Here is a 21,693-nt window from a genome sequence, read left to right as displayed (position 1 = left end):
GATTGTCTAGTCCATATATTACACAAATGCACATCTTTCTTTAAAAGGTATGGGCTGAGTTTGATATATCTGAATGTGAGAGTGCATGTATGAGAAAGCAAGACACAGGAATTAGCACAAAAAAGTGGTTGTGTGTTTAACAGGTTCATCCTTCACCAGGGGCGCTCAGGGACCTATTTGTCCCAGCAGGGAGAGGCAGGTGAGGAATGAGATCTAGAGCCCCTCTGCCCGTCTGGAGCTCAGTGCAGGACAAGAACACCCAAGATGGATGAGAGGGGGGCTAAACGAGAAAAGGTGGATCAAAGAGTGGGAGAGAACGGGACCAGAAGGGAGGATGGCTGGGCGGAGGGGGAAGAGAAGATGAGCGATGGCTGGATGGTCTTTCTTTTGATCCATCATTGAGTGATGCTCCATTCAATGTGTTGACTGAGACCACCTGGGGGACTCCGAGGGAGGCTGTGTGTTTGTTTATTAGCGCTCGGGGGGAGGGGTATCACTTGGCTATAGATGGCTGTCAGCCTCAAAGCCCCCCACATTAGGGTGATTGAAGAAAACTGATGGCCCACTTCCACATAGTGTCAATGTCTTTGGAGAGCTCAGTAAACCTGCTGTGCGATCTCAGGGATGGAAACCAGCTTTCATTACGCTGATACAGGAGAAGCCAAACAAGGAAATCTTTTGTATCTTGAATCCTATTTTGTTATTGTTGTCAATGAAATGAATAGTCGAACAGTAGGGAAATCAATCCATGGCTCTTCTATGAATGCTTCTGCTTTTTACTCCTCTCTATATTTCTTACTTTGCCTTGAAAATAAGAGGCCTTGTGTTGTTCAGCCATGTGTTCCTCCAGTTGTTTATTTATCATCCCTTCACCACTACCAGCCTCCATCATTCATATACTAATGTGGTAATTTCCAAATGAGACTCCCCATCCCCCTCCACTTCCCCTCCCACTCTTCACGAGCTCTGCTTTTCACGCCCATCCACCTACCCTGTTTATCCCTTGCATGTATTTTTGTATGAGACGATCTCTCACACACACAAATGACCTCAAGCGGGGGTCACTGCACAGACTGAATATGTCTTTTGTGACCAGAGGTGTGATAACTCAAAATGTGAATGTAAGCAATGTTGGCATTGTCCTTCAACCCTCATTCACGTGCTGCCTCTCTTCCTATCTATCCATCCCTCTCAAATATAGAAACATTCGAAAAGAGTCAATCTGAGATTGTTGATTCGAGGACGTTGTCTTAGTGTAGCATAGAAAGTGCATGTCCTTGCTTTGCTCTGTGCGTCATACAGAGAGCGGCCAAGATAAGACATGAGCCCCAAGAATTCAGAACATTATCAGAGATAAAGAAAAATGGCGATAGAGGCAACACAGAGATTAGAGGAACTGAAACATTTGTGGTCATCAGTTAAGATGACAAATACACTTTAGGTTAGGTACAGAGAGTGCTGACAGGAGAGAGGAGTGATTACACAGACAAACACAAGGAGATACTAAGGTAATATTCATTTCATGTGAATAGATCTGTCGGGTCAAAGTAAATCATTTTTCAGACTTTTCTGATTTTTCTGGAACACAAAGAACACATCTGAGGGTTTGAGTTTCATTTGGATAAGTTGCTAAATGTTTCACTGCTCTGTGTACACACACTCATTTATCTAAATACTATGTAATGTTACTTTCCAGAAAGCCTTGCCTTGTAAGATGGTGAACCTTTTGACTGATAAGCAGTGATGTGTCATAACAACACAGACACCACAATACTCTCAGATCTGCTGCTTGGTTAGCCAGGCAGTCAAACATTAGATGACAATGGCAATTGTTTCCTCGACTGGTTGACAGTGTGAATAGCACCTGATTCTTAACACTAAACATCTGCATGCAGAGGCAAGAGACTCATTAGTGGGTCTGTGCAGGATTGTCCTGGCACTGAGGTGGTAAAACCATGAATGGGTTTCTTGTGTCTCTATGATGATTGTACACCATTATGAGTTTTTCTTACCACAGGTTTTACGGTGACGCTCAAAGGGAGAATTAAACTTTGTAACTGTAAAATTCTTGAGCTTAAGAATGGAACTTTTCATTTGTAAGGAAACGAATGTGTTATTTTTGCATTCAAACCTTACTTGATCAGGGACGACCAATAGCTCGTAGTGACTATGGTCTGCCTTGTCAGCTCATGTTGGCTTAACTCATTAACTTTATAGAGATATTGCTTTGTGAACTGAAGTCAGTCCTTATCATGAGAGGAAGTGGTGGTGGTGTGAGACCCAGGTGAGATGGTTGCTCAGCAAGAGACTGCTGTTCAATAACACCACAACTGAGACATTTTCCATTTGAAAACCAGGTGTTATTAATGAGACAATGGAACAGTTTCCAGCCATCTTTGTGGCAACAAACGCTGGACATTTTTAAAGCGGCATCAGAATAATTTTGTAATGTTTGTAACTGACAATCACTTAAGCCAAAACCTGATGTTTTTCTAACTCTCACCTAGTGGTTCACTGGATTTGCATAAATGTAAATTGCCAACATTTATTCTGGTGAACTGGATTGCAGTTGGTAACTATCTTGCCTTTTGAATATTTGACACACGCACATTTTGTACACTGATGCAAACTACAGTTAGTAGTTTTAAAATGCCCAAATTGTTTCTCTATATGAGCTTGACTGTTTGCACTTCTGGGCAGTGATTTGCCCCATTATGCTCTCCAAACCTCGGCCCTCAATTCAAAGAGCCAGACCACATTGAGATTCTACTCTTGAGTAAGACCTGCTTATGTTCTCTACACACTTACAGTATCTGACCTTTTGTTCTCTGCATTATAGTATAATAAAGATAGCAAATGACAAGGACAACAAGACTGACAGACATTCAGAGTGAAATGCCAAAATGGCTGAAAGCTGGTATTATCACAATGTCTGTCAGCTGGAATTTTACCAGTTTTGACTTTGTGCTGAGAGAGTGATCTGTTGGCAGTTTAGGATGCCCATGATTGAGTATACTTCTTTTTATTACTCTTTAGAAGCAAGTTGACTTGCATGCTTCAACACAAAAGATTTTTTCAAGGCAACGAACCATCAGCTGAACCAACAGGAGTGATGCCTTTTTTTTCCTTTTGACACTGGTAATGTCTGAACTGTGACTTGTCCAGAGCTACAACTCGTTTTCTAAAATTCCAATTCTTTATTTCCTCGCCACCTTGAACACATGCACACATGATCACCAAAATGAAATACACACATGAGGCTCATTGACACTCAGAAGCCAAAGAAGCAGATGGTGTTTCCTTCTAAGGAGCTGGTGGCTGTCTGCAGGTCGTGTGCCGTCTCCACCAACCACATCCATCACTTTGAGGCAAAAGCAGGGAGGGGAACAGAGGACATGTAGCAGGGGCCCACTCCTAAAAAAATCGCACTATGCTCTCAGGGAGGATGTGGTTACTTTCAAGGGACTGTTCACTCAAGTTTCCAAATTTGTAATCCTGACATCATCTCTCTGCGAGGCTACTGTTTTCCAAATTTATCCTCCAGATAATTTGTTTTTAAAAGTCGTTCCTTCTGTTGTCACTTTGATTAAGCCAAGCAGTGTGGTAATAAAGAAGCAAAGCTGGTGTGTGTAAAACACCGATGTGAATGAATAGCCCTACCTGTGCTTGAGGAAACATGTTCCCCAGCAGTGCAATGAGGACACACCCTGAGCTGACCTGCAGCTGTAAACACACATGCAGACGCACCTGCCAAGCATGAGTCACACAGGGTGGGCCGGGCCAGGAGAGAGCATGAGCTCATCCCATTGCTTCCCGCACATTCCCACATCTCTTCCCCACCTCCCCCATTCTCTCTTTGTCTTTCCACCTCTCTTCCTGTTTCTCCTTCTTCATCTGTTACCTGTCCCATTCCCACTGTTTGTGTGTGTGTGCGTGCGTGTTTGCGTCTGTTCTTTTTTTTTTCGTGCTCTCTCTATCATCAGAAACAGGAAGGAGTGTGTCTGTGTGTGACAGTGTGTGTTTCTGTTCACCGGGTGGCCAGGTAAAGAGGTGGGGCTGTGTGTGTGTGTGTGTGTGTTGGTAGGGATTACAGTCAAAGCAGCCAGTGTGAGAAACAGGAGATGCACAAGAAGCGTGAGAACACTACCTGGAAAACAGCTGGGAATGTCTGCTGAATAGGCTGACCAAACACACATGCATCATATACTTAGAAATGCACACACACACACACACACACGCAGACACACTAAAACATGCAAGTGAAAAGCAGCCCCCCCCCCCCCCCCCCACACACACACACACATTCCAGTAAAATACATGCTGGGTCAGAACCAACTGGGACTTCCACACTGACTCATTTCTCAAGAATCATAGTTTCAGGGTCTGGGAACTTGTAGATATGAGAAGAGTAAGCTTTCCTAGAAGCCTGCAAGAGCTACACTCACTGTTTGTTTTTATCTTTTAAATAAATGTGGCATGCTAATTAAACATGACTTTGCAGAACATTCTTACCTTTACACACACTACCCCATCCTTCTACCCTTTGTGTTTTCACTCTCTCAAATATTCATATTGCCTTTTAACACAGTTCTTGTTTTCTGTTTGTTTGAATACAGCCAGGCACAACTCCAAATGAACACTGACAGAGGTTCAGTGTGCATGCCGTGTGCTTGTTAGCGGGGTTGTATGCGCATGTGTAAGTGGATGGGAAGAAACAGCTTCTATTATACAGGTTTCACTGAAAAGAGGTGGTTAACTCTTCTTCACTGCACTTTTTCTAGCAGATTGCTACACTGAAAAGATGATACAAGGTGTGTTCCAGTGCTCCACGTATACGTGCATTTCAGAGAGAGGGAGATAGGCTGTTCATTGATCATGGCAGAAATGAAATGCAGTTTGAATGGGTAAGTTAAAGAAGGATCAGCTACACACATGCATGCACGCAAGCACACACACGCACACGTAAGATTAAAATGGTATGTGCTCGCTCTCTCTTTCTCTTTCTCGCTTTCTTGTGAACATGTCATCCATTCTCTCTCATGCAGTAAATACACAAATATGGTTAAAACATTCCTGTATGCAGAAGTGTTTGCATTCCTCCTTGTCGGATTCGTGGGAAATATCAGGGAACCTGAATACAAATGAATCTGTGCAGCACCAGACCACATCTCCAAGCAGACTTCACAGAGTTTGATGAAATCCATGTATTCAGTTTGTGGTCAGAGGGGGATCTTTTTATGGTATCACCTGTGTGAAGTCCAGCCAATCCCATCTCCAGCAAACCAAGGTCAGTAGTTTTGCAAGCAAGAATGACTTAAAATTTTGATAACATGAAGTTTTACACCATCCACAGCAGATTGCCAGTTTAAAGCCTCAGCTCAAAAACATCACCTGTATGTTACCCCAGATCATAAACACCACTACCAGGCAACCAAGGCAATAAGCCCCTGAGGCAAAAGCTGTGATTGTGATTTTAGCCTCCCACAAATCATAAGGGCAATATGATGAAATGTTTAGTCAAAAACAGCCACATCTCACCACCATTCAATTAAAGCCAAAAACTGTGTCAAAATTCATGCAGTGTCAGATATGTATAAATACATTCTCCCGATGCTGCACAACTGATAGGTTCACCATTGTTTGGATTGTCAACGAAACTACAAGACTGCAGTTATCACACAGTATGTAGGGGTCCAAAAGTCTCCCCATGCAGATTAGATTATTTTCAGTCATCTCCTATAAGAAGGCAGGAAGTATGTCAACCTCTCTGTGTCTCTGTCTAATGCACTCAGCCTCCCACATGCTCACTGTGACGCAGAAAACATGTTGCACGTTAGCTGAGGCTGGTCACACAAACCGGCTGAAGACAGATTGTTTTGGGGGACATCCTCAAATGACCACAAAGTGTACTAGATTTTAAAAGTACACACACACACACGCAGCCACTAATGTGGTGGCTGTGTCCCAGACTGCTTTCCGGAAGGATGCCATTTCCTGTGGAGCTACTGTAGGTCTCTGTCCATAAGGCTGATGACTCCCTGGGGCAACCGGCTACTTTATGCTGCTCATATGGACCCTATCAGCTGATGCTCAACCAACCCCCTCTGACAAACCCAGACACACACACACTTTGTCCTGCGCACACACACACACACACAAGCACTCACACACACGTTCACACACCAGATGACATGCAGACAATATTCACATGCAGGTCAGTTCAGTTCATTGAGTTTGCATTATCTTGCCGTAATAGTAATTTGCATGGTTTTATCTTGAATGCATGTGTCAGTTTTCCTTCATAGAGTCTCTGCTCATATATTATCCTGTATGTTTGACTCTTTCAACATACAGTAACACATGTATTACAGTATTTCGCTCCTCCTGATCAGTCTTTTGACGCAGAGGTGGAAAGACTAGAGTAGATAGACAGACTAAATGGCCTGCAGCTTACTCTCTTTCTCTTCTTTACGATATAATGGCATAAATAAGTCTTCAATTAAACTTTAGTAGGAAGCCAAGCAAGAAAGAGAACAGGAGCAGTGAAAAGAACAGTGATGGATGGGATTTGGCTTACATGTTCCACTTTGCTCTCTAGGATTTTGCTCTCTCATTAGCCTTCCAGCTTATGCTGCCGGGACAAATCTGCCTAATGGAAGACATCTACCTTCAGGCTATCATTCGGTCTGTCAGCCAACCTGTATATTCCTCTACAACCTGCCCCTTATTTCCAGGTGTTCTACACCACCCCCTTTTTTGACTTGCTCCATTTTTACTGCTCACATACTTCACATTTAAGTAAAAACATGTCATGTACCTCATCTCAGCATATGCACACAAACCTAAAAGCCAACCCCTCCTCCCATCTACACACATACCACTAGTCACAGTAGACAATTATAACAATTTCTCAGCATTAATTACCATTTTAATTAGCAAGGCTGTGAGAATGAATAATCTGACAGCATATGGCCAAGGGTGCAAAATCATAATCCTATCATGGTGTTACTTATTCCCTCCCAGTTCCAGGGGCTGTTTCAACATGCTAGTCTAATTATTATTGCTGGGGGGTGGGGACTGGAAGCCAAGCACAGAAAAACAATAACAATGCTAATGCTGAAGGCAACGCTGGGTTAGACCTACACCCAATTCCTGATGCACTCTTTCTCAATATGGAGCAAGGCTTTAAAAACAAGGAGGGACAGGAATGAAAGAGAATCGAGATATGTTGTCTCTTTTCTACTGAGGGTTTTCTTAACGAAAGAGGTCAGGCACTGAATTGAAACAGCTGCTCTGGCGAGCGCCTATTCAACTGAAAGATGAAAAGCCAGTGCCTGTTTGTGATGTGAGAGTGGGAGGACAACAGAAACAGACGAAGAACAGTTTTCTTAAATAGCATCATTATTTATTGCATGTGTCTATAAAGAATCAATACAATCTAAAGCAATGAACTAACTTTAAATTATCATTTCTTAGTAGCATCACAATATGCAAGATATGAAATATTTACAATGAAAGACACAGCAGGGCCCATATCGTAACCTTTAGATGCCGAATAAAAACTTGAAACATCATCCAAATGCAAAACACTGGTCAAAACATCAAGAGGCTTGATTAGCAAAAACACACAGAAAAAAGTTTTCATGTCAAATTTGGAGGAAAAAAATGTACAAACAGCAAAAATCTGATTTTAAGGTTTAACAAACATTATTAACAGTATTTATACATTTGGTACATCTTTGTAAACTAATTCTCAAAAGTGTAAATATTGCATATATGCCATTTGTTTTGTACCTAGGTAACAAGAATTAATTATGTCAAGTATTAATGATTTCTCTTAAAATCTTTTTTTTTTCAGAATTACAGCATTAGAAAATGTCCTCATAGTGGCATCCATTTCACAAGACTATCCCATGACAGTTATAAAACGAAAAACAAACAAACAAACGAAAAAATCAAAGCCAAACCATACTGGTTAGCATATAACTTAATTAGTGCTTTTGTTGAATCAGAAAGCTCACTCAAACACATACTATGTACAGTACAAACATAAGTTATTTAACTTAACATCTCTCATTTCTCAGCTGTTGCTTAAATGTAATTCTCTGTAACCTCGCACTATGTACAGTATATAGGCAAAGGTCAAGTACCAGTGAATTCAGATAAATAAAGAGATACTACTTCCCCTTGTTTGTATCTGTGTTATGGGTCCCATTCAGTACCTCTGCGTATTTCATTGTTGTTGTTGCAGTTGTTGTGGCGTTTGTTGGGTTGTGTGTTCCCAAGCTCAGAACATAGCATGTACTACATTCAACGTGTCTTGTGTTACAATCTATAAAGTTTGTAAGTGCAAGACCATGTATTAGCTCCGGTGTGTCCTGTCTGGCTCTCTCTCTGCTCAAAGTGGCGGCAGAGGCCGCTGAATTCGAACTATCGAGGTGCTCATCGAACAGCTAATCAAGACTGCATCGTGCATTCGCCACACTGTTCGGCCCTGCCCGTGCCTGTCAGCAAACGTGTGGCTTGACAGAGCTCTGCGATGAGGCATCACGTGAGAAAATGTAAGCTTCTAAGCTGTCCAGTTACTCTGTATAAATAACTTCAAACATTCATTTTCCCGTCCTTTGTCGTGACAGGTCATAACTTCCTAGCTGAACAGCGGGAAAGTAGGTAAAGTGTACAAATGTGCTGAGACTTGGGCTCAGACAGGCCACAGATCTGGTGGTCAGGTCCAGTTGGTTCACGCTGCAGTGTTTGGAGGAGTGGCTCCTGCATGCATTTGTGATGCAATGCAATGTCACGTATTCCCCTAAAGTCCTCTGGGTCATCATTCAGTGTGTATGAATCCTCCATCTCAGGCCTCTTTGTATATATATATATATATATATATATATATATATATATATATATATATATATATATATATATATTACTCTGGATATTTAATACATATTCTTGTCATACATGTAACACGGGGAGAGAAGGAACTTAATCTCAGAGAGGCTATCTCTCGCTTGGCTCTGATCAACATTCGGTGTGTAAGATGATTGGCTAAATCTTTGATATACTGCGTGTTTATAGGTCCAAACTAAAAAGGGCCATCAGATGTGGGCTGATGGCTAGAGTAAGGCTTTGGATTGGTGACTTTAAAAAACATTCACCTCTGAAAATAAATATTATATATATATGCATATTATATATACATATATATATATATATATATATTGTGTGAATTGGTACCAACCTGGTTTTTGCTGAGGTAGTGTTTTTTAAGCAAATGGTAACTTTGATTTTTAAATATGTTTATAAATGCCACCTCTTTTTTGCAGTACAATCTGTATGCAAATTCACACACACGCATACACACACACTCACACACACACACACACGCACACACACACTTCATTAAATGCATACATACATGATAAATAAATAAATATATGTAATCTGTATGCATGAAAGGTTTTTTGCGTGTATGTGTGTGCATACTATGCTGTCCAGGTTTGGTTCACAGGTTTCTCAGGCGAGAGTATCTGGCAATTAAAACCAGCTGAAAGTGTAAGAATGGCAAATAACAACAATAATAATAATTAACATAACAATAAACTGCAGGATAATTTTGCAGGCCTACACACAGAGATAAATAGTTACCTATCTATAGTTAGAGTTAATAGTCTGTTTAAGTTCTTGTTATCTTTTAAGTAATCTAGTACAGCAGCAGCGATGGCGCCTCAATGTTTTGGTGCCGAAAAAAGCGGAGGGAAGATTTGGGGCAAGGGTCAAGTGTCCGTGTTGCCATGGTGATGGCCGTCCCCGTGACCCTCGAAGGCGGCGAAGAGGTCAAAGGACATCGACTGCGGCGCATGGTCCAGCTGTCGCCGTGGCGACCTCATAACTTGGCAGCAGCGAAATCCTAAGTTCACAGGAAAAGGAGGGAGCGTCGGGTGGGGAGGGCTGCGAGGATCCATCAGTCCTCATTCTGAAAGAAGAAGAAGAAGAAAGAGAAAACTTGGGTGAGTACATACAGTACATCTGATTCATTACGCAGGATGGAGCAACAGAGGAGAGGTCAAACGGATACCCCTACTCTGTTACCAAGTAAGGAATAAGTGCTCTTCAAGCAGCCTGCCTGCGTGTGTGTGTGTATGTGTTCCTCAGCTGGTAGACACTGAAGTGGCAGGTGCTTTCACGGCAGGGGAAAAACAGAGTGGCATTTAGCACTGTGCAGCTGACACAAGGCAGTCTCCAATGACGGCAGAAGAGACAACACACCCACACACCGACAAACACGCATCCAGGTATTTGTGGTCAAATAAACAAAACATTGTCCCCGACACACAACCACAGCTCTTTTTTTTTTTTTTTTTTGTTTACATACTATAAACCCAGACTTTTCAGAGTGCTGCTTTTCTCCCAGTGGAAAGCTGTGCTGACCCTTGCCCTGGTGTACTTGTTTGTGAGGTTACATTTGCATGCAGAGCCATCAAATGGGAACGGAAGTCTTGGCTCTCTCTCACACACACACACACACACACACACACATATCCACACACACACAGAACCCCTTTCCGTGGCTGCATTTCTTCCCTCATTCGCTGTCTCGTCTCCCATGAACAAGAGCTGTTTTCACAAAGCTGGATGTGATCATCACTCTAAAACAAACCTTTCATTCAGAATCCTCGCAGTTGCCCCCTCCTCAGCTTGTCCCACCACTCACACACACACACACACACACACACACACGTCTGTTCTCTCTCTTTTCCCTAAACATACAGAATGTGAAGCTGATGTCAAATCAAAAATTTATAGACATTTGCTGATGACCAAAACATCAGGAAAAAAAGCATATTTGCAAGGTTGATGCATTTCCACAGATGCTCTGAGATGTCTGAGATGCCAAAACATGTAACTATGGAGAATTTGAAAAACAAAGTCTCTGATGAAGCCACCTGTGCTGGCGCTGCAGCGCTGACTCTTCATTGCTATGGGTGTCAGAGACCGGAGAAAAATAGAAACACAGAGGTGGGAAGTGGTGGAAAAACCTCAGTAACAGAATCAACCTGACAGAGAGGAACGGGAATGCAGTGAGGTCATGGGACCGACAGTCCGTAACAATCTCACTGTGTGTGTCTGTGTGTGTGTGTGTGTGTGTGTTTCTGCAGGGGCTGGGCCAGCCAGCGGCCTGTAGAGGCAGACACTTGGGTGAAGATGACTGTGATCTGCCGGGAAGGAGAGCTGAATCACTAACAGCTCTGATTAGCAACCAGGTGTAGCCACGTACATAAACACAAACTTAAAAAAATGTTAGAAGAATGGTGCAATATGTCAGTGTGGTGTATAGGGACTCGCCCCACACACTGCTATTCCAACACAATTTGATCACAGAGTGTGGGTGGGCAGGGAGATTTGGCAGGAGGGGGTTATTGAGAGAAGGGGACAGAGGTCCAGCGAGGGAATGAACCCAATGGCCCCAACGCGCACCCCCCTCCCGCTTTCAAGCACGTACACACATATAGTGCTCCGCCCCTCCCAGCAACCCCATGTCTGTGCCCCCTGTCGCACCCCCCCCCACACACACATATAAGCTCTGCTCATTATTTATTTAGTTTTCAAAGGCTAAATTTAGCAGTGCTCCATTCAGGGCTAGAATGCACACATACACACAGGCATGCGTTAACAGGCTCCTCTCTGGTGCTTCAGATGCAGAGTAAACACGTCCCCATGTCTGTCGAGGCACCGCCTGCTCCCGTAGCTCTGTGTTGTCGCACAGCTAAATGAATGGGTTTTTAGGCTGAACTACTACAACGGCAAGAAGGGAAGGGAAGAGGATCATCAGCTGCACACGACGTGAGCTTCTGTAAACAGCAAAGCTGATTTTAGGAGCAGGTTTCCTCCTACAGACAGGTACAGATCAACAGGCTCAGATCTGCTCTGTTTACATTCCTGCCCTGCTGACTCCTCCCTGATCTACAGCAGCGCTCCAGCAAACAAACACTGACTGACTCCTCACCTCTGACCTCCCACAACTCCGTCTGACCAACAAAACAACAACAACCGCTGTTAGCCTGCTGACTTAGTATTACATATATTCCAGATAATGCTTGTAATTATCCTCTTCAAACTTTTCTGGTTTTTATCTGTTTTGTTTTGTTTTTTTTAATTTTGGTAACAATTGTGAGGCCCTTCACTCAAAACAAAACCACTGAAGCATCGAGGGCTGCAGCTAACATTTTATCGATTAGTCATTTGGATTATAAAATGTCCAAATTTGTTGTGAAAGAAGCAAATAAATATCAATAAGCCATTGCTACATATTGCAACACTGCGTCCTTTTCATCCACTGCCTTATCACATGATTAATTAAACTATATAATTTAATTATCTAATCTTAAAAAGCATTAACACAGCATCTGGGTCCAGAGAGATAAAGAAAAGTTTATGAAGAGCTTGCTGTTTATGAATGAAAAGCCCTGCAGACTGAGCTGACCTGGTGTGTGTGTGCATTGTGTGATAGTACTTTATGGCATGTGCACTCATGTCACACACAGAAGCTCTATCTCTTCGTCTACCTCTAGACAAAACAAGCTACTCAACAATGTCAAATCCTGAAGTGAATGTAATCCTTCTTACCTCCAAGCTAAATTGAGGATATGGTAGGCTGACTTTGTTTTTATCTAGCGTTGGAACATCCCGCCCTACTTTACTCAAAGAGTTATGTATCAGAAGGCCAGGAGTGCCGTGTGTGCGTGTCTGAAAGAGAGGGCGCACAGGACAGGTGAGGACAAAGACTGTATGTTCTTCAGAACATTATACGTAATCAAATAATCAAGTAGAGGCACTGTTCTAATGTTCTGATCAAATGTTCTAGGCATAGATAAGGCTGCAAAAATAAAATCTATGATGTATGAAAGTATTAGTTAACTAGAAAACTGCACTTTTTACTGTACATACTGAATATATGATGAAGATACACATTTGACTCACTGCATTCATGAGTTATACTGTCAAAACCATCCTTACAAGTGGTGCTGGTGAAGCTGAAGTGCACCCCCTCCCTTCAGGACTCCCTCTGCCTCACCACACCGACTGCTCGTAACTCGGTTCAGTGGGTTACTGCTCACTGCTGGGTGTGTGCTTTGTGTGACTGGGTTAGTTGTTGAGCGAGTCTGTTGTAGCAACACTTGTTCTTTGGCTCTGTGTGTGTGTGTGTGGGGGGGGGGGGGGGGTGTTAGTTTTAGTTTTATTTATAATTTTATAAAAATGTGCTTTTTTCCTTTTTTTGTCAGAGCATTTGCTGTCAGGATATTAAGAGATGTTCAACAAATTTAACAAAAAAAAATCTTTTTAAAATACATTACCAACCTTCCCTTTGAAGACAAACATGTGATTGTGTTTGTGCTTTCCCTCTTGTCTGAAAAATCTATTGTTTAGCAGCCAACTCTTGATTCTCAGATGTCAGACTTTCCCATTTGCTCATGAACACACCATAACAAAAGACATTTTTAGGGCTGCAACTATTATAATTTTTACATTTATGTAATTGATTAATGTATTGTTTTCATTGTTTTGTTTGTCAACAAAATGCCACAAATTAGTGAAAAATGCTCAACCAACCAGAACCTAAAATGACATTTTCTGATGTCTTGCTCTACCAGACCATCAGTCCAAAACAATACAATGATATAAGCCAATGACAAAATATCTCATTTGTGAACCGGAAAAAGTGAAATGATTATTGAAACAATTGCTGATTACTTTTCTGTCAATTGACTAAACTATTGATTGTAGAAACTGTTATTGTCATTTGGAGTGTGAGATCAAGCAGCAAGTGCAGTGAGAGTCTTGTTAGTGGCTCTTATCAGATATGATTAGCTAATTGTTTAATGCATCGTTAGACAATCCTCTATGGCCTCTGGTGTGAAAAGCCAATCAGAGACAGTCCACAGAGGTCAGATAACAACAGGAAAAACACAGGGCTCAAACACACCAGAGTGCAAAAGGTGTGTGAGCGTGTTTGTGTAGGAGGTTGGGTGTCGGGGGTGCGAATCACATGATTTGTGAAAAACAGAAACCAATGCCTGGAGAGGACAGGGGGAGAAATGGGGGAGGAGGTTACAGAGAAGGAGGGGGAAGGGTTTGGGTTGGTATACGGCTTCTCCTCGTTGTTGTTGTAGCAGATGGTGGCCAGTCATTAGCGTATTGTCACTCTCCTCTGACGGGCCAGATAACCAGTGAGCACTACTTGGCGGGCAGGTGCAAAACCCCTGACACCCCCCCCCCCCCCCCACACACACACACACACACTTCTACTTTGTGTGTGTACCTTCCTGTGCAGTGTGCGTACATATACACAGGCATCAGCAGATGGTGGAGGAGTGAGGTGGGTGTGTGTGTGTGTGTGTGTGTGTGTGTTGGGGGGGGGGGGGGGTTGTCGTCATCTCCCTTGTCTGCCCACATGCAAGAAGAGTTGTGGAAAGTAAAAGACAGGAGGTTGATAAAGCTTTTATGGAGAAATGTGTCAGGACAGATGCATTCTAAAGGAGAGGTATGACAGAGACAGCCAAAGAAAAAACTACAAATAATGGAGAGAGAGAGAGAGATAGAGACAGACAGACAGACAGAAAGACAGACAGACAGACAGACAGACAGAGAGAGCCAAAGGTGTGTGGATTCATTGAAATGCCCAATGGCAATACCCCCCACCCCCACCCTCTCTATCTCTCTCTCTCTCTCACACACACACACACACAGAGTACCAGTTCAAAGGTCAAAAAAGCAACATTGTCGTCAGGGCTGAAGGCGTGCACTGAAAGCTAAACAGCCCCCTCCTCTGCCCCATCACCTCCCTTCTCCCTGCACGTCGTGTCAGGGCCAAAAAAAAACCCAAACAACAACAGAGTACCATATCAACTAACGGACCCCACTGTTCCTCCCTGAGCTGCATGAAAATCACTGACCACAGACAGGCAGGATGTGTTTACAGTGTGTCCCTCCCTCTTCACCTCTCTTGCACTCTAATAACTTCAGATGCCAAATGAGAACACATGTTTTGAGTTCCCAATCAACCTGTTTTCAAATTGATGTACTGCCGAGAATGCAAACTATGGCTCACACACTGATAACCGGAGAATGTGGCAGAGCCTGTCATCTTGTAGTAAACATCATGCTCTCTTTTTCACTCTCACACACACAAGCCACATAAGTGTTTTTGTATTTTGATGAGAGTATCAAAGACTTGTCACGCTGGTCACATGCCCAATCAGAGCTGAGTCATTCACTATTATGTGCAACTACATTTGTTTGTCATGAACAGCTTATATAACCAAGATCCAACAGCAAAAGCAAAGGGGGAGGCCACTGATCTATTTCTGAATTTCTTTTCTGTTTTTCCTTGTTACACCTCCATTCCTCCCCCTCCATTCAGGCCACGTCTCAACTGTCTGTTTTGTTGCACATGAGAAACAAGTCATCTATTCTTCACCATTGTTCCTCCACCTCTGCTCTTGTAGCCTTGGACAAACGTCTCAGCTGAGGTACAAAATTCAATATTCGGGTCCTGTCCTCTGAAACACAAAAGCACCGGGACACAAGGAAGTGATGGAACAATACATGGGAGGTTCACACACACTCGGTGTGAGGGTGCGCATGTTTGCGGCTGGTGAAAGTCATATGTGATCTTAGAAAACATTAGTGGGCAGCCACTCCTGTGCAAAACTGTTTCACTGGAGTGTTTGTGAAGTTGCTAACAGTGGAAAAAAAAGAAAGCGAAAGAAAAAAGAAAAGAATCCTCCAGTTCCCCCTGAGTCCATCCCACCAGGTTAGAAAAACAAGTGAGCATTCACCCCTCCCAGCAACCTTTGCACACTGACCGCATTCCAGTCTTGAAACCCAGTACCTGACAATTGATAAACAACTGACTCACTTGTTTTTCTGGGGAACCCGATGACTTGCACCAAGCCCCACATTGGCTGTGCTCACAGCAAGAGAGCCAGCAGAGACAGAGACAAAGAGAGACAACTTGGTTGTGAAACCACAAACAGCAATTAAATTCTTGAATTTCACCATCGGGAACACTGACTCCTGACTCACGGTGATCCCAACACTGTGTATTTTCTTTTCAAACAACAGCAACTTCTGACATGCCCCTGCCAGGTCACCTATCCCTGTAAATAATCACCGCCATTTAGAGGTACATGAAAAGCCAAAAATGCAATGATGAACAAAATGAGGTTAAAGGTAATGTTTTGATGGCATCTGTCCCTTTCCACGTAAGGATTTCATGGCTCACTCACATACTTTCCTTACAAAAGAGACAGTATGATGTAAGATAATATTTTTCTAGATACTTCCACGCGCGCATCATGCCTGGTGCTCTATGCGTCACTGGATCGACAACATGTTTTTTTAAACACTGACGTGGTATAAAACTGCGTCACTGAGGGGAGACCAGAGAGCAGACAAACACACAACAGCGACATAAAGTCATTCAGCGTAAACTATAACGAGTCCGGTCATCGTTTTTCAAAATAAAATCTATTTAGTTCAAGTGAATGTCGCATTGAAATAAAGGCTGCTGCTTCCCTTTGAAACAGACCTACAGCTAATGGGTGCTGAAGCAGCCGGCTCCGGGTAATGCAGATAAAGTTTTCCTGTTTTGCGCACCTCACTGTCTCTCTCAACACTTTATTTCCAGGCCCTTATTTGAAAGGCGTGACACTCGTTTTCCGGTGCTGCTGCTCTAAGCGTGCAGTTTGAAGCAGATCAAAGATTTCACAGCTCTCCTGCTCAGCACCGAACAGACTTGAGATTTGTCGATGTGTCATGGGTGTGACGAGTAAATGACTAATCTAAACTGCACAGCCTACACCCAACAGCAAAGTTAATAACAAGTTTACTTCCCTCGGCTCCTGTAGCCGGTGTTTACAGGCCGAAAACTGTTATTCCAACACACACACACGTACCGCCATGGGAGCACAGTTAATGTGCGACGGACAGCTGACAAACGCCGCTTGCTACATTTGATCGCACAACACATGCTGTTATTTCTAACATGCGGAGACGCTGAGTGGTTTTACGTCGAGGTGGAGAAGCGGAGACGTGAACTACAAGCAAACAGTAGGCTAGCATGAAAGGACAGTGTTATTCAGCTACTGTATAGAAAAATAACAAACACTGTGTCGGCAGTCACTAAGATGCTGCGGACATGCAGAATTAATTAATACATTTGTTTCCAGCGTGTCCTCTTAAATATTATCATTATTCTCAAACTTGTAGTGAAAGTGAGCTCAGAAGATCTGCTTAGCAACGTGTAGCCTATCTCTGCAGAGCATACAGCAGCTGAGGCGGATCTCTATCCTACTCAAGACCTGGCACCACTCCCTTCATGAATGAAAACAGTCTGCATGAATGAGTGTGTGTGTGTGTGTGTGTGACATGTATGAAAACACTCACCTTTTACAGCAGCAGCCGCAGTCTCCTTGAATCCCAAGCTGGCGTATGGGCTAGTATTGAAACCATTCATGCCCCCCTTGCAGCCGCAGGCGGTCTTGAACCTCAGGAGTCCATCGCAGTCACCCAGTCTGCATCCTCCAAGGTTTCCCTCCATCAAGTTTAAGGCAATGTAGTTAAGTCCATTTTGATAACCAGCTGACATTTCCCGGCACATGGGACTGTTGCTGCCATAGTCTTCTTCGGGTCCCTCTGAGCTGCAAACTGTGCGGGATACATTCTCCACAGAAGCAGAGCTGTGCCGTTTGGTGTCATGAGCAAAGGATGGGCACACGGGAGTGACAGTGGTGGTGGAGGAGAAGGTCTCAGAGCTGTGTCGCCGGCGCCCCTGTGGGTCAGCCCGAATCACTTTGGCCCCCCTGTGTGGATCCAAGAGGGTGACAGATAATGAAGGACCCCCCAGGAGAAAAGAGTCCAGTGGCACAGGGGGCACAATATCCACATTGCTATTCTCAAGGCTGAGTCTCTGGACACAGGCAGTGGGGCTGGTGGGCAGGGGAGCAGCATCAGTGGTGCAAAGAGCAGGCAGAGGGGCAGGAGGACTGAAAGTCATCTCAGTGTAGTCATCCTTGACTACATCGGGCTGACACACCAGGCTCACCTGCTGTTGGAGAATATATTCCTCTCCCATCCCCCTCTCCTCTGCCTGTCTCTCTGTGGTTTTTTCCTCTTCTTCCTCCTTGCCTCCCTGTATGGTCTGCTGGGTGTTCAATGGGCTAGGGCAATTTGAGACTTCAGGCGTGTGGTTTAGGCAACCTCCAGGGGAGGAACCCCCGGTTTGGTGTGGGCCAAGGTGACCTGGGGAACTGACGTCAACATTAGCATAGTCTGAGAGTGGCAGGGATCCCTCCTCTGCACACTTAACACTCACAGAGGACTCAGAGCTCCCTGACACTGTTGATGCCAGCAGGTCGTGGGTAGCACTACCAAAGTCTATGTTGATGTACTCTCCGGGGCTGCGTGGCTCTGAAGGAAGGGGGTGTTCGCTCATACATGGTAGTGTTCTGAGGGATTCCAGAGCCAGGCGAGTGGGTCGACACACCCTACTCCGGTGTACCAGACCTCCATCTATCCGAGCCACTCTGAGAGGTGATGCAGCAGTGGAAGAAGTGCCTGGTATCCCCGGAGAGCTGCTGGCCACAGAGTCTCCTGGAGAGATAGGACAATAGTTGGACTCCTCCTCTATCCGCTGTCTCTGTAAACTCATCACCACATACTGATCTGTGTCTGTGGACCCGTTGCGCTGCAACGGGCCTTTTATCAAGCGTGGCAGAGAGCTGTAAGCATAAGGCTGTCTGTGATGTTGCAGGGGTTGGGGATCTCCTCCGAGAGGACTGAGGATATAATCTGGAGGTGTGAGACACACTAGAGGATCAACAGGAGACATGTTTAGGTACTCTCCATTGGTGAGCTTTCCATCAGTGCTCTCCACTGACATCTTTGTTCCACACCACATCCGCATATAGCCACTGTCCTCCAGAGAAACACTCCCAGGGGAATCAGTGCGTGGGGCCAGCCCCGCTGAAGATGAGTGTGAACGAGGGTTGATGATCTGCTTTGGTGCAGAAACACACATGGGGCTCATGGGCATGTAGGGGTCATCCTTGGACCCCGGTGTCTGAGGTGCCACCCCTGGCATCATGGGCATATATCCGCTGTCACCTTGGAGACTGCTAACGCCACTCTGAACATCCCTGTAATCCTCAGGATACATCCCTTTAGGTGAGGCAGTGTGACACCTGCGAGAAGACTGACTTCCACTGGTGTAAGTTGCTCTCATAAGAGTATACTCATCCAGGGAGGCTGAAGATACTTGGGGGGGACCCCTCTGCTGGCGGGGTGTAGTGAGGGAGTATGTGCGCTTTCGATAAGCCTTGTCCAGCTCCGGTAACCGACGATAACCGTTCTGATTCTGCCGTTCCATCACCATATAGCCGTCAAGTTCGCTGCCATCCCGGGATGGGGGAGTGTCAGCTTTGAGAGACTCAGGGGTGTTGCTACGGAGAGTGAGTGGTAGCCTCAAGTCCCGTGCATCTGCAGGGCTTGAGCCATACTCCTCACATGATATAAAACCAGCATCGCTGGGGGAGCCTGAGAAGGAGGCACTGCAGCTGGAGGGGCGAGGAGCACTGCTGTCTGGGCAGGAGGACAGATTCACCGGGCTTGGGGTGGCCATGGGCGGGGACCGAGACAGGGGCATGGACATGGACTTACTGTGCTGGAGGGAAGAAGATTCAAATGTCCTACTAGGGCGCGATGTAATGGTGTGAGATCTGCTCAGCAGGGTCCTGTGGGCTCCTGGGCTTAGGGGGCTGCCAGTCACTGACATGGGGCGTGTCATGGTGCCATCGCCCTCGCTGGCCGTGCGTATTCGACAGGAGGAAAATTTGCTCACAGGTGAGGTCGCAGCCATGCTGTCAGTGCGCGACCGCCGGGGAAGTCCAGTCTGGCTCGGGGGGAGATTGTTCAGGTGCCGTCGTGTGGGCACAGAGATGGGGTTTGTACCGGATGACTGGCTTTTGCTGCGCGGACGGAATTCCGACAGCTCCTTCATGGCTTTCATCGCCTCCAAGATAGTTTCGTGGATATTTTGCGCCACGACAGAGTCATCAGCCTGCATCCATAACTCACCCGGACCAGTGGCTGCAGATCGACCAACCTCAATGAAGAAAAAGCTGTCAGAGTGGCCGCACCTCCGAATATTCATCAGCTGTAAATTGACAGAGGCAACCTCTGAGTTTAGCTTGACGAAGCTGATAGTCCGGCTGGAGAGACAGAGTCTGTACACTCCGGTCAAATTTCTGCTTTGCCCCAGGCCTTTGGATTTCAGATTTACTTGCCATACCTCCTTGTAGGCGGCGGAAACCGGCGTTATTACACCGTAGCTCGCCTCGTCAAAGCCAACCAGCGAGGACGCAGAGTTAGACGCTGAGCCGTCGTATACTTTCCCCTCTGCCATTAAATCCGTCAGCACCCGGTACCAACTCTCCTGTTCCTGCTCGTTTTCTGCTGCCACGGCAAAATACTCGTCCTTGGTATAAAGAGCAATAAGATATTTGTGTTTTGCGTCCGCTCTCTTGTTGATATTGAGACAGCAGTCCAGAGGAATAACTCTCTTCGCGGCCGATTTGTTTTTCCATTTCTTCTCGCTCTCGTAGTATTCCAGCCGGGCAGGGAAGCCTTCGCTCGGCTCTTTCAAAACGAAAAAGCGCTTGTGTCCGTGTTTCTGCTTCTTTAGATATCCGCATTTCTTGATATCATTTATCGCGCTCGTAGTACTGGGCAATAACGGCTGATCTCCTGTGTTTGGCGGACTCGCCATTCTCTTGGCTATCAGACACAATGCTTCCTTTCCTCGAGTTGTTAAAGAAACGACGCGCTTTATTTTAATCCTCTCTTATCAGAGCCGGTTGTGCGTGCGTTCGTCTTCTCTCAAAGCCGAGCAATAAATAACACATGTCTGCTAGTGTCCGGACCGAGGAGGTGGAAACAGCATGTGACGATCTACACATCCAGCTCTGGTTAAAAAAAAAAAAAAAAAAAAAAAAGGAAAGGAGAAGAAAAAAAAATACACACACACCGACAGTGGGCGGTGCGCGCTCAGCTCATTGGGCTTATTGGTGGAAACGGGATGAATGCTGGAGTGAGGTGGCCCCGTTCAAAGGCGAGAGAGAGAGAAGGAGAAAGCCCTCCTACTATCACTCTGCCCTCTTCCGACTCATTTGAGCGTAGTCAGCCAGGACTGTAGCTTTATTTATAGCATCTCTGGTCCTGTGATCCAGCGTTTGACTACTGCGAACATTTTTTAAATCAATCTGAATGTGCCAAACTAATGTCTAATGCTCATGACCTATAAAGCCCACATGTGCGTCACTTAGGGGGTTGAAGTGGATTGTAAAACATATTAGAATAAATAGTAACTCGATCTGATGGTTAGTCACAGAATTAATGAGAGCAACTAGCCCATTAATTCTTATATTATTATGTTTATTAGTCGGTGCTTATTCACAACTACTTGACCAGATTTTAACGTGGCTGTAGAGGGAAACCTCCGGTTATCCTCTTCTGCTGGTAAACAAGCATCGCCTAGTCGGGTCTGCCGCTCTGTCACAGGAATTTAATATTCCCTCTGCGCCACACATGCATTCACTGTTTAAACGAGATATTCTGGCCCCTCTTCCTTTT

General features: G+C 44.8%; 1 protein-coding gene across 1 annotated transcript; it reads right to left on the bottom strand.

Moving 5' to 3' along the window:
- Positions 1–8,921: 8,921 nt before the first annotated feature.
- On the bottom strand, positions 8,922–21,693 carry irs2b (insulin receptor substrate 2b). The gene is made up of 2 exons (XM_046403994.1): positions 17,452–21,693; positions 8,922–9,979 (listed from the first exon to the last, which is right to left on the bottom strand). The coding sequence occupies exons 1-2, from the start codon at positions 20,828–20,830 to the stop codon at positions 9,975–9,977; spliced, it is 3,384 nt and encodes a 1,127-aa protein (XP_046259950.1). The 5' UTR covers positions 20,831–21,693; the 3' UTR covers positions 8,922–9,974.

This window comes from Scatophagus argus, chromosome 11 (assembly GCF_020382885.2).
Source record: "Scatophagus argus isolate fScaArg1 chromosome 11, fScaArg1.pri, whole genome shotgun sequence".
NCBI lineage: Eukaryota > Metazoa > Chordata > Actinopteri > Scatophagidae > Scatophagus > Scatophagus argus.
Note: the sequence above shows the minus strand (reverse complement) of the source record. Positions and strands in the feature narration are given on the sequence as shown.

What these genes read in the sequence shown, in the direction of transcription:
- irs2b (XM_046403994.1), bottom strand. Translation starts at nt 20,830, where the DNA reads ATGGCGAGTCCGCCAAACACAGGAGATCAGCCGTTATTGCCCAGTACT.